This window comes from Nymphaea colorata, chromosome 6 (genome assembly GCF_008831285.2).
Source record: "Nymphaea colorata isolate Beijing-Zhang1983 chromosome 6, ASM883128v2, whole genome shotgun sequence".
Lineage (NCBI taxonomy): Eukaryota > Viridiplantae > Streptophyta > Magnoliopsida > Nymphaeales > Nymphaeaceae > Nymphaea > Nymphaea colorata.
Window position 1 is genome coordinate 2,421,937 of NC_045143.1, and position 12,825 is coordinate 2,434,761.

At 38.3% G+C, this 12,825-nt stretch overlaps 1 protein-coding gene and 2 non-coding genes across 3 annotated transcripts; all 3 read right to left on the reverse strand.

Annotated features, from left to right (window-relative positions):
• Positions 1-3,725: 3,725 nt before the first annotated feature.
• TRNAG-GCC (transfer RNA glycine (anticodon GCC)) lies at positions 3,726-3,796 on the reverse strand. The gene has a single exon. It is a non-coding gene; the product is annotated as a tRNA-Gly (tRNA).
• An 82-nt stretch (positions 3,797-3,878) lies between these two features.
• TRNAG-GCC (transfer RNA glycine (anticodon GCC)) lies at positions 3,879-3,949 on the reverse strand. The gene has a single exon. It is a non-coding gene; the product is annotated as a tRNA-Gly (tRNA).
• A 728-nt stretch (positions 3,950-4,677) lies between these two features.
• Positions 4,678-8,962, reverse strand: LOC116256923 (glucan endo-1,3-beta-glucosidase 8-like). Its single transcript, XM_031633496.2, has 2 exons — positions 8,309-8,962; positions 4,678-6,192 (listed from the first exon to the last, which is right to left on the reverse strand). Exons 1-2 carry the CDS (start codon positions 8,959-8,961, stop codon positions 5,085-5,087), a joined length of 1,761 nt encoding a protein of 586 aa, XP_031489356.2. The 5' UTR covers position 8,962; the 3' UTR covers positions 4,678-5,084.
• Between the last annotated feature and the right edge of the window lie 3,863 nt (positions 8,963-12,825).

A 12,825-nucleotide genomic window follows, 5' to 3' on the forward strand; every position in this document is an offset into this window, starting at 1 on the left:
TGGCTTCTTCACCCCACATTTTGCTTATGGCGACCAAGTCAATGCGCTTCATCACCCCACATTTTGCTAATTAATGGTGAACTACTTTTGGTGGAACAGCACTGGGCTGAGCTTGGTCAAATATTATTATATACTTTATAAAAGATGCCCAACATCTTTAGAAAGTACACCCGTCTCTGTCTTTACAATGAGAGGCACCAACTGTAGTGCATGGCTAGGTTTTAAAGTCAGGGATTTGTTATCTCTGATCAGCTGTCTAGTGGTTGAAGGATGGGTGGAGCCCATGTTTGCAGGAGGGAAATTATCGGTGTTAGACAGTCGCACATGAATGTACCATGTTGTCCCAAACCGTAATTGTTTCAAAAGTGCGTTCACTGTGAACATATACAATTTGATTTGGCTTTTTATTTTTCTTGTTCACATGACACGGAAATTTGATTTTTTCTTTATTTTATTATATATGTAGGTCCCTCCACATAATTTAGTTAATTGCATATTGGTGCCTCTAAAACCTAAGATTTCTTATATTGGTGTCGGGCAGTCAATGACTTTCGAGTTCCAACGGCTGCCATCAGTTTCAAAAACTTGTGGCTTAACTGCTTGGCTTTCTCAATTAAAGGTTCAGATCGTGGTAGACAATGTTGCAGAAAGCCAAGCTGGTTTTTTTTTTTTTTTGCAATCTAACCTTATTGATATGATAGTAAGAATGGGTTGATGCAACCTATACTAAGTTGATTATTTGTTAAGACTTTAATGGTGAAAGTTCACAGCCCCTGATAATAAAAAAAACAATATTTTTCTTTAAAACAACTTGAATGAAAGCATGTTTTATATCAAAATAGTCTTTATAAGCATATTAAGATGTTTATATTCTATTTAAAAATAGTTTTTTAACAAAAATCAATGTGTCTATTTTTTTATTCCTGACCTGAGTGTCTGCTTCCTTGCGAATGTCAACTGTGTAGGATCCAGAATATATATCTAGAGGGGAGAAGAGAGAGAGAGAAGGGATAAACCAAAAAAGAAACACTCATATTATGGGGTTCTAGATCTCTTCCGAGAGAATGAATGTGAAATTTTCATATGATATTCGACGAGCTATCTGAATTCGGAGAAACAAAATATCTGCTTGCTTTCTGCAGCAACCACGTACGCTGATCCCCTATTAATTTCTCCGTCACCTTCTCTGGACATCCAACAGGCAACCTCTTCCAAGCTTCAGGACAAGACACAGAGTGAAAAGACATGCATTGAAGAGTGAAAAACAAAATAGTCTAGTTTCTCTTTAACACAGGAGCAGAAATGCCGGCCACCTATTAAGATAGCCACATGCCTTCTCCAAAGGCCAAGCTGTAGTTACATCCATAATCTCTTGAATCTGCTTCTTTGCATTCATATGAAGCAGTCACGAATCTCAACAGCCATGGTAGATCAGTAGGCCAGCCTTCACAGCACTGCCACTGACGTTGGTGCTCTCATATCTCCATCTTGTTAATTTGGTGGCGAAAGAAGAGCTCTGCTTGTGCTCGGCGACGCCACTGTGGGGCTGTAGTTTCAATGCAGGCGTCCTCATTTATGAAAAATGGTGAAAAGGGAAAGGAAAATTGCTGCCAAGTTCTCTTTAAGAGGCATATATATATATATATATGAACAAAAATGGTAGTCTTTCCAGAGACATCGGATAAAATTACTTCATTGAAATTATAGGCAAAAGGTAGGCCCCTTCAAACCCAAAAAGAAAACCCTTTAATAAATTTGAAGTTAAAAGGTAGACGATTCTAAGTGACATTAATTCTGCAGCTTGATGTTGGTCAGCGTCATCGTTTAGCTCTTATCTGCGTCTCTTTTAGCAAACATCACGCGCTCTGTCCTGCCAGAGAAAATCATCAGACATGTCTCGTCGTCAGCTCGCTCGCAGAGTTTTTCTTTTTTGTAGAGTTGATCAGCGCGAAACTGAAAACAAAAAGAAAAAACTATGATGGTGAGAACTATTTTGCACGATATGAATCGAAGGGCATGTTACGAATAGGGGAAACAATAGTTATGGTTATGTTTGATTCGTTCATGAATCGTATGGCTGATGGATGTGTTCATTAATTGTATGATTTGCACCAGTGGGGGAGCTAACATTTTTTTGGCTAAGGGACACTTGAATCACGGGCCGCGGTCGAGGACAGGCACTCAATATAAATTTTTGGGTTATCACGCTGTGACTTTGAGTCTTTCAATGAAAATTTTAGTGGGCTGGCCTCACCAGTGGCCCACACCAGCTCCCATGTATTTCCGCTATAACTACTGATATAAACATTCGAGCAACCAACTCTTTTTAAAGGACACAAAGTTGTGCATGGTTCATGCACATTTTAATGCCACTTTGACTACAATGCCTGAATATCACATGCACTGTCATCTTGTTTATACAAAAGGCTGACCAAGTTCTTGCCGATGGCTGTCATGAACTGATGCCTTTAGACTCTTTTGCCATTTTGATTAGGTTTAAAAGAGAGTACTACTCAGGATCTGGTTTGAAGGTTTTGTCATTTTCTAGTGTGGTTCTGGGTCCACTTTTATTGAGTCTCTAAGTATTACTAGATTTCATTTGGGTACCATACTAGTGACTGATTAGTCATTATAGATGCAACCTATGTTGGCCAAGGGGAGGAGGACAAGTAGAGTGCGTCATTGAGTTGGGTTTGTCAGCCGAACCAGAAATTTTTCATGAGGCGGGCCGAATTAAAGTTTTTAAATTTTGACTAGGATCGAAATATCATTTTTCAAATTTTTTGTATAAAACAAGTGAATTTTTTTCAAAGTTACATGTAAATTTTAAAAAATAACCAGGGCCATGCAAGCCCTACCTTGGCTCCACCATTGCCTTTATGTACATCTAAATATGCCACTCAAACCTAACCCCAACTGCCAACTATGCTATTCCTTGAGAGTAGTTAGTATAGTACTATTATTAATTAGTAAGAGAATTGGAAATACTTTGTTAGGAAGTAAAAGAATGGTAATCAAATATCACAAAAAAGATGTAATGCAGGTGCAAGTGCAACTCTCAAGTTGGCAAGTTTTTAAATGGCTTTAATTACAGACAAGTGAGTTTTCTCGATCAACAAATTCTTTTTTTCTTGCAAATCTTTCTTCTTTTTGGCAAAGAAATCGGGTTCTCTCCTTAAGGTAGGAAGCACCTTGAGTTTCAATCTTGATTCGCTCCTCCGAAAGAACAATGGGAGATTAATGTAGGCAGCAAACTAAATGTTTGAGTGAATGGGGGAACAGGGTATATAATTAGAGATCATGCAGGTGAGTAAACAGATGAGCTGATTCAAAGCAGATGAATGCTGATCAGCTAACGCAGAGGATGACCTTGTGAATGTGAAACACTTCTCAAAACTATACACTTCCGAATTGATGTTGGTACAATGAAACGCCAACAAAACACCAAAAAACAAAGAACATCATACAATATGTGCTGCTGGACCCACGTTCATGGCCGTCTTAAAAGAGTGTCCACATGGATCAAGAAGCAAGAAGGAAGTTTCAGAAAGTGGGGACGGGAAAGGGTCGACAAAAGGGCTGCACCAGCCGGGAATCGAACCCAGGTCTGTACTGCGGCAGGGCATGCGGCTCAACTTTTAGCTACCATAAACCAAGAACCACGACAGGAATTTCAAAAAAAAAAAAAATGGTGAATCGAGAAGGGAAAAGGGGAGAGAAAAGGCTGCACCAGCCGGGAATCGAACCCGGGTCTATACCGTGGCAGGGTACTATTCTACCACTAGACCACTGGTGCGGCACATGCCTTTAGCTCACATAAAGTAAGAAGCAGGACAGGAATTTCAAAAAATCGTGAATCCAGAACGGAGAAAAAAAATTGCACCAGCCGGGAATCGAACCCGGGTCTGTACCGTGGCAGGGTACTATTCTACCACTAGACCACTGGTGCCGTTAATGCTGAATTTATTATATTTGTCAAAAGGTATAGTCTCCAACAACAAATTGAACTTCACGGACTCTAAATGGATATTAGCTGCCCTTACGGCCTTACACCACCCATTTCGCCAACCCTTTTTAAGAACACATTTGCTAATTCATACTTTCAATCCTTACTGTGTGAGCACCACTTTTTATTGTGCAAACAGTGTTTAGGCCACGCAACTTTTCTCCTATCCATAATTATGGAGGCTTGTATTTTAGCAATTCACATCCAAAAGTCGCACGTTGGCAAAACCATTTTTTTCGACAAATTAAGCTTTGAAGAGGAGCCCAACAGATAACTTTGTACTTTGAAGCTATTTTTGGAAGTCGTTGACGTCAAACAGAATGAATTTCCTTGGTTTGGCCAGGTTAGATATTGTAAAGCACTTGCTATAACGTGATCTAGAGCGTGAACATATCTGGTTGCCAAGAACATCCCCTGGTGGCTAGCCATCGTAATGTGGTTCTCAACGCAATCCTTGTTGCAATGCTTAGACAATTCCCAGAGAAACTGCAATAAAATCCTTCCCAACAGCAAACAGTGTTGAGAAAACTATGAGATACCTCCAACTCAGGGCTCCTAAGAGCCTTGGATCAAAAATAAGCAATAAAAAATTCAAGTTTGGACCTCTTTAGATGTCCCTACCTCCCAACCAAACAGATAACAGTAACAGTAACGATAGTAAAATTATTGCTACTATCATTAAGTAATAACTGGCTTTTGAAAATGTACAATTGAGAATAAAAACAAATCCATAATGCTCATCTCATAGTAGTTGGCCTTTGACTAATACATGAATTAGAAAAAGCTTATCTCATACAACAGAACAAGACCTTCATATGGTGGTTCATATTTCCACTGCCATGTAGGCCATTATCAAAGGCCTTAAGCAACTCAGTTCAACGTTTCCAACAAGTTGAATTAAACTCTTGGATTTCTGCAAATGGCTGCAGAATGAGGTGGTGAGGACTTGATTTTTGGGCTTATGCACCCCTGCACTTTAAGGGCGATGTGTAATAACTGATAACTGTAACAATGAACCACAACACCAGGGCGAGGGATACTAAAACAGTTACTTTTTTACCAATTATCCACCACCTTATTAGAGTAACACCATGGAAACAGCTGCTGTCAATGCTACGGTTACTACTCCCATCAGTGACATTGCGTAGCATTTGTTGGCTGGACTAACAATCTGGACTGGGAAAAGGCAGCCATCATGTGACATGTTCTTTGTCGTGATTTTTGCCAATCCCCCAAAAACACATGCCTCCACATCCTGATCTTGTATCTGAAAATACATATTGAACGCATAGGAACACCTCCCCTTTGAATCGAGGTTGCTGCATGATGAACCATCAGCGAGGGCAGTGCAATCTCCATATTGACAAGCATAGTCCATGTTACCTGGAAGCGTTGCCAGGTTATTCACGCTGGTGTCTAGGACACACCATTGTGCAGGCAAGTATGTCACATTTTTTGCTGCTATGGGAAACCTGTCATTTCCCTGGCCAGAGAAATCTATAGGAAATTTTGGTTGGCCATCATATCTGAAAATTCCCCAGTGGCGCTCAAAATTCCCAGGAGCTACACTCTTGACATCCTCATCTATGAGTCCAAAGATATAAGCTTCAATATGGCCGGGATGTAGAGGGGTCCCCTTATTACTGGACAGCTTTTTCAAAATACCCCTATAGAATCTCTGAGCATTAGCAGTGTTAGCATTCTTGTCTCCATCAGTTGGCCACCCAACTTCACCAACAATTATTTTCAGATCAGGAACTCCTGCCTTCCTTAAAGACCAAACAAGCGTGTCAAAGTTGGCATCAAATACATTGGTATAACTAACACCTTTGTCATTTATAGGGCTCGATTGCCCATCAAAGAAGGCAAAGTCAAAAGGAAAATCTTTGTTCTGGTAAAGACTCAGGAAAGGATAGATGTTAACTACAAAGGGGGATTGATTTGAATGAAGGAATTTGACAAGCTGAACCATGAGGGTGTGAATGTTTGCCCTGAAATTGCCAGCAGAAGGGGCGTTACTACCAGAATCATAAACATCAGCATTTAAGGGCACCGTTGCTTTTATCTTGTCCCCATGACCAGCTTCGTCCAAGGCCTTCTGAATATTTTGGAGTGCAGGAAGAGTAATGTTGATGAAGGTCCCGTTGTAACTCTCTAGGAAGGGCTCATTTCCAACTGCCACATACCTGCATAGAGGAGACTCAAAAGAATAAACATGTGGAAAGTTCTACGGCAAACAATGGTGCAAACGATTTACTGCATTTACAACTAAATAATGTGTAATAAAAATTGGTTTAATGGGCGCCTAGCTTATTAGATATTCTGTAGCAGAAGAAAAGTGCAAAAATTTTCTGCATTTATAACTATTAATGCATAACAAAAAGTGGCTAAATGCTTGCTTAGTAAAATTTAAACAATGTTGGTATAACAAGAAATAAAACCATTTAGATCTAAACCTCCTACTTCAAACTAGACCAACGTTGCACTTTCCATTCTTTTGTACCAAATGTATGGCATTTTTTTCTGCATAATACATTGTGATTGGGATATGGATCTGCAGAATACCAGCTTACTCTAACCCCAACCTTGTTAAGTTTCTCATCCCCCTAATTGTAGGGTTTTCTAACCCTATTAACCATTAAGGTATTAAAATTTCATGATTTGAACCTTTGCCCTATTCCTTCTGTCCCTCCTCGAACTAAAAGAATCATGATAACTGGGTTTTTCTTTTCCTTTTTGGGTTTATTTTGACGATGAAAGTAATTCCCTCACTTTAAGGAGGCAGTTCTTCTCTTAATTTTAAGGTAACTTTGGATAGGGAGAGATCATTTCTAAGATGAAAGTTTTACCCATTCTAGGAAAGGTGTCAGGTTGAAGAACTTGGATCAAGTCCTAACCTTGCCATTTTATGGTCTGAGCTTTTCCATTACATTGTTCAGGTAAGATTTGGCAGTCAGGGGTTCACCCTCATCATCAAAAGTAAAACTCAACCCTTACCTAGGGAATTATGGGGATATCAATCCTCGCAAACAGAGTGAAATTCATCTATCCTACCTTTTTTTTCCCCTCTTCAAAACTCCCTTTAGGTACATGGAGTACCACTTACCTATCTCTCTCCACTTTACACTTTAAAGTGGCCGTAGCAAAAACTTGCATGCTCTTATTATTACTTGGCATACTTTAGCAATGTTTGCTTCTCCACAAGTTCTCCTGTTCTCTAAAAATGCATCTCGACTACGAAGTCCTTAGCCTCTTCAACAAGGACCAGATAATTACAACCAGCTAGCTAAGGTGCACCAACACCGAGCTCTCCTTGAGATGGTCCACAGAGTTAACATATAGATCGACATTTTCCATGGTGTTTGTGCATTCAGCCGTTCGCACCTTTTGTATTTCACAAGTAAACTTCCCTCCATAAGAATGTTCTTTATACACAAAAGGTACGGAAAATGGAACTTGATTATATCAAACAAAAATAACGTATTGCTACAAAAGGTATTCTGAGTATGACAAATAGGCAATTCGCGTGGTTAATTCCATGCTAGATTGCTTTCGAACAATCCGTGCCCAAATTTCCCCTACAAAATCTGCCGCCTTCCAGCTCTTCCCCGTTTTCAATTCTAGGTGCCAAACTATTACTAAATTTATTATAAAACGTATAAGCACTTAATAGTCTAGTAGTCAAAAGAAACCATTCTTAATCCTAGTTTCATTTCTTTTACAAAAGTCGTTCTTCGGTGAGTTTAAGAATGGAAATTCTCAAATTCAGGCATGTACCATCGAAAGAAAGCAGTACTAGGTTCCTGACGGCTAAGAGGAAAAAGGAAAGCCAAGACGGAGACTAGTGAGACTCGAAGAGCGCGTCAAGGGAAAAAACAAAAAATAGAACATTAGAATTACTTTGAAATAAAATGCAATTAAAGAGAACATTTAAAACTCTAACAGCTATAATTTTTTACAGAAGAACCTAAACAAAAAGAGCTTAATCAATTGCTTGGCTAGCCATTTTCTGATGTCATTTTCTTAATTGCCTCCTGCCATTAACCATGACAAATTCAACCCTCAATTTAGATTCGCAGAAAACAACAATCGTTGGTAGGATGAAAAGAAAGGAAACTGGAAAATAACTGCAGAAAACACAAAATTTGCATAGTGTGTTTGAATCACCTTATTGAAGAGACAATCTCACCACACATGCATGTCTATTATAAGTATAATTAGGGAAATTACCTAAACGAAATCTATTTCCTGTTGTCTATAAATCATTCAATCCACCGAAAGAGAGAGAGAAGAGGAACTGACTTGATGTTGACGCCCCCACTGTGGAGGAATCTGGTGACATTGGCATTCACCCAGTCCTTAGCCTCGCCATAGCTCTTGGCGATCCTCTCCAGCTGGTTGTTGGGGATGCCCAACATCGCCTCGATGCCTGTCCCAGCTAGCGAGCTGACCGTCCAGTCGTCAGCGTCGAAGAGCTTCACCTTGGTGATTCCGTTATCCTTGAGCATCCGGACGACGATGTCGGGGTTCAGCGGATGCGAGGCCATGGTGCCCCAGTTGACGCCGACAACCGCGGAAGCATCAGCAGGGCCGGCGGCCACTGCAAGGGCGAGCATCGATAAGAGGAGGCGGACGTGGCCGGCGCGGGCCATGAGGTCGGCGCCGGAGAGATATGGGAGGGAAGACAGAAGGAGAGGAATTGAAAAACGGGAGGGGAAGAGGTAGATGGAGGAGGCATTTGAGCAGTGATCGGGTTTGGCGGGGAAGAGGCGGAGGAGTGGGGATCGAAGAGAGTTGTGGGTGTTGGCGAAGGAGGTTGGCTGTTGATGGAGGAAGCGAACAGGCGCGCTCTTCTCCCCGGAAAACAGGCGCCAGGGGAGGCAGAGCTTTGAATGGTTCTCTCTCTCTCTCTCTCTCTCTCTCCCTCTCTCTCTTTTTACCCGTTTGTATTGCATTTTGTTTTCATTTTGATTTTCATTGCTTATAGTTTCTTGTGACTTCTTGTCACAATTTTAACTATCGAATTTTCAATTTTGTCGGCGGCTCTCTCTCTCTTGTTAACTGCAAATACGAAAATTGGAGATAAATTCCAATATTCATATCACATTGAAATATGAGATTCCTTTTGTTCATGAAAATAAAAAAAGATTACAAAACACACCTCAACTTGCTTCTGATAATAATAAAGCATACGTCGGCTACCCAGAGGGCTTTTGTAATTTTAAATTTATAAATTTCCTATTGAAAGACACATCTTTCAGATATGTAAAAATTAATGTATGTGGTATATTTGCATCTCATATCACAAAAAAAAAAAAAACTGTGTATAACATTGTGTGAATCAGTTTAAGGCTTTGTTTGGATACACCCTTTCAAAAAATGGTTTTTGTCAAAGCCTGGTTTGTAAAACCTTTTTTTTTTAGTTTTGAAAACCTGGTTTTAATGTTTGGGTAACATGACAAAAACCAGGTTGAAACACTTTAGAAAACCTGGTTTTTGTTCGGATGACCAAAACTGTATGGTTTCTCTGTGCAGTTACTGGTTGCTGGGGTTGACATGTAGGAAGTCATTCTTACAACATAAAGAAGAAGAACAAAGCAGGACAGACGAACACATATTAACACATATTTGGACGGAATCTTCACTTTCTTTACCAAACCGGAGTCCATAGATAATAGATGCACTTGAGGCCAGACTGAAGGCAGATGATAATGTCATCACTTCTTCTAGTTTGAAGATAAGAAAGCGAAAGTACTAAGAGTTACACTTTTTCTTAACAATTCAAGCAGAAAAAAGAAAAATGGATAAGGGAATCAACTTGCATTTGTGGCCTGCCTGCTTTTCAGCTAGTTAGATTCGATCAACTTGTCATTTTTTCCTATATTTGCTTGTGAATCTGCATCTTTTTGAACTTTGAGCACTAGAAAGCTCATAAGTTGAAAATTCTGAAAAATCTTCAGTGCATGTTTGAGCTTTACAGGTCTTTCGTAGTTCTTATGGTTCTGCAGCAAACCAGCTTAATGGGTATCGTGGACAAATAAGAAGCAGTCTGCTTGCATTTTCTTTTCTCCCATGAAGTTGTATCACTGTAATAGAATAAGAATTGATCAGCTTGTTGATGAGGCTATGTCACTAGGCTTTGCATTGAGCATGTGTGCCAACAACATCTTTGACATTATACTGAATATGATGCTTATGGAAGGTTGACAAATTCCAAATTCCTAAACAACAATCTTGTGTTGACGAGTATATTTAATACTTTGTTTGATCAGATTCTAAGTTAGGCTACTTGTTAAATTTTAAAGCATAGCACGATATTCATATTCTAAATTGGCAGCTTTACATTTAACCGAACGAACATTTTAGACAAGCACCAAGATTTTGCCAGGATAAGCCAACACGAATATAGTAACAGAATTGTCAAAAGCAGTAACTTCTCATAGCCAATGTTGCTGGCTTAATGCAGTGAGTTCAAGGCATTTTAACCAGAGTGAATTGAATGAGAACTATAAAATTCAAGATTCTCAACTCCATTAGAATTGAATGAGAACTATAAAATTCAAGATTCTCAACTCCATTAGAATGGGACAGTGGGTCTTCCTAATATTAACTGAATTGCCGAACTATATTTATGTCATCTTAATTTGAATACAATACAAAAACTTTGTTAGGGACTCAATTGGATGCAACCATGCAGTGTAAGACCTTAATGGGCTCCTGCGTTTCCAACTCATCAAGAATGATGTCTTTAGTAGTTGGACTTCTGTACCTGCTACATGCAACACATTTGATTCATAAACTTTATTCAACCTTCATATATTCTAAGTTGCAATTGAGTACTACCTAAAGCTTTGTCATCCTTTGGTTTGCATGATTTAAGAAGAAAAGTTAGCCGTCTTTACAGAATTCAGGTATTGCTTTACATCTGCAGCAAATGACACAATAGAGCGACTTAAGAACAACTTAATGTTGCAGAAAGATCACTTAATGGTAAGTCATGTAGCCTTACAGAGTAGTATGTCATTCGCAATCATCAAGTCCCAGGGGAAATCTATCGCCCCATGAATCTAATCTAATAAATAGCCAAACCTTGAATGGGGTAGAATAGGGAAGATCTAAAATTGGCAAGAACCCTATATGAAAACACTTTGAATCCGCAGCAGATTATATATTATGGCCAAGACTTGAGTTTTTTTTTTTAATGTAAAATGACTGAAATACCCTTTGAGTTAGACTATGATAACATGGTTTTATGTGTTACCAAATAACACATAAATCATTCTCATTTGAATCAAAGGGTGTTTGATAGAGTTGGAATTTGTTTTGGTAATGTTTGTGAAAATTTTCATCCCGATGCTAAGTCCTCAAACATTGTAAAAGATTTATACGGCCCCCGTAAAAAATTATTTTATCTCATCAAAATATCCCTTCAAAACCATAGTCAGGTTTTAAACGGCGAAATTTTTCTGTTGAAAATCTCAACGAAAAAATCAATATTTTTTTATGAAAGAAAATTTTTACCCTAAATTATGAAAAAGTAGAATAAATGAAAAACTGACAACGAATGTAAAAAATAATTTGAGAAAATGATATTTTAGTAATGATATAAACGAAGAGAACAAATTTAATTTAAATTTTAAAATTTGAAGTAAAAAGAACATAAAAGTAATGAGAAAGAAACATTATAAAAATGCGAACAAAATGAGAAAAATGCATTTTTAGCTTTTTTATAAAAAATGAGAAAAAACGAGTTTTTTTGTTTTCATCATTTTAACTTTTTGTTATTTGTTGTGACTATGCTCATAACTTAAAGAAAATACATAAAAAGAGAAAAGCACGGATAGAAAAGTGTCATCTACTTTCTGCAAATGAAGACGTCCCTTTACCTTTTCTGATTCACAAGTCGGATTCATCGTCACACCAATCAAGTTTGATTGCGTCCCATCCTTCAATGCACTTTATCCGTTGATGTATGTCGTGTTTGCATTACTTATGAGTGGGATTGATCGTCACACCAATCGGGTTTGATTCTGTCCCATCCTTCGGTGCACTTTATCTGTTGCTATATGTCGTGTTTGCATCCTACTGGCCGTCAAGCTAACATTTACTTCGTCAATTCTAATTGGTGCGATTCCGAATCTCCGTATTGTGATTGCAGATCGGAATCAGACAACTGATGAATAGTCCATAGATTTCAAAACATGAGCGATGAAGATCCGCAAATATAGAACATTCCTGTTCCAATTTAAACTAAAGCAACCTGTGAAAGTTATCCCAATAAATACTAAACAATGTTTATGTACATAACTAATTGTATACCCCTACTTTACTATTCCACATATTAAAACCCATGCTGCATATTAAAAACCATATATTTAAGGTCAGATGAGGGAGTGATCTGATCTTAAATCTAATCTATGAATTTGAAATCTTAAGACCTCATATCACTTTGGATTTCAGATTGACGGTGGAACAAACACAACCTATTGGTAGATAAAACCAAGGAGGCGTTTGATGGCTTCTAATTTTAAATCATGATTGGCACACGTTTATTGACGAGGCAAAAGTTAAAGCTCAAGGTTCTGAAACTAAAAATTTAAGGTTAGAATAAGTATCGTGGTTGAGATCCTCGTTTTACTTATTGCAATAACATGATTTTTGAGAAATAGTATCTAAAGTCTATAATCTCCTAGATGTCCAAGATTATATCACACTAGATCGAAAGTAATCAAACGCCCTTAAGACTCTTATTTTTTTGAAAACATTCAAAATACAGTATACATATCTGATTTACATATATATTTTTTTAATCTAATGAA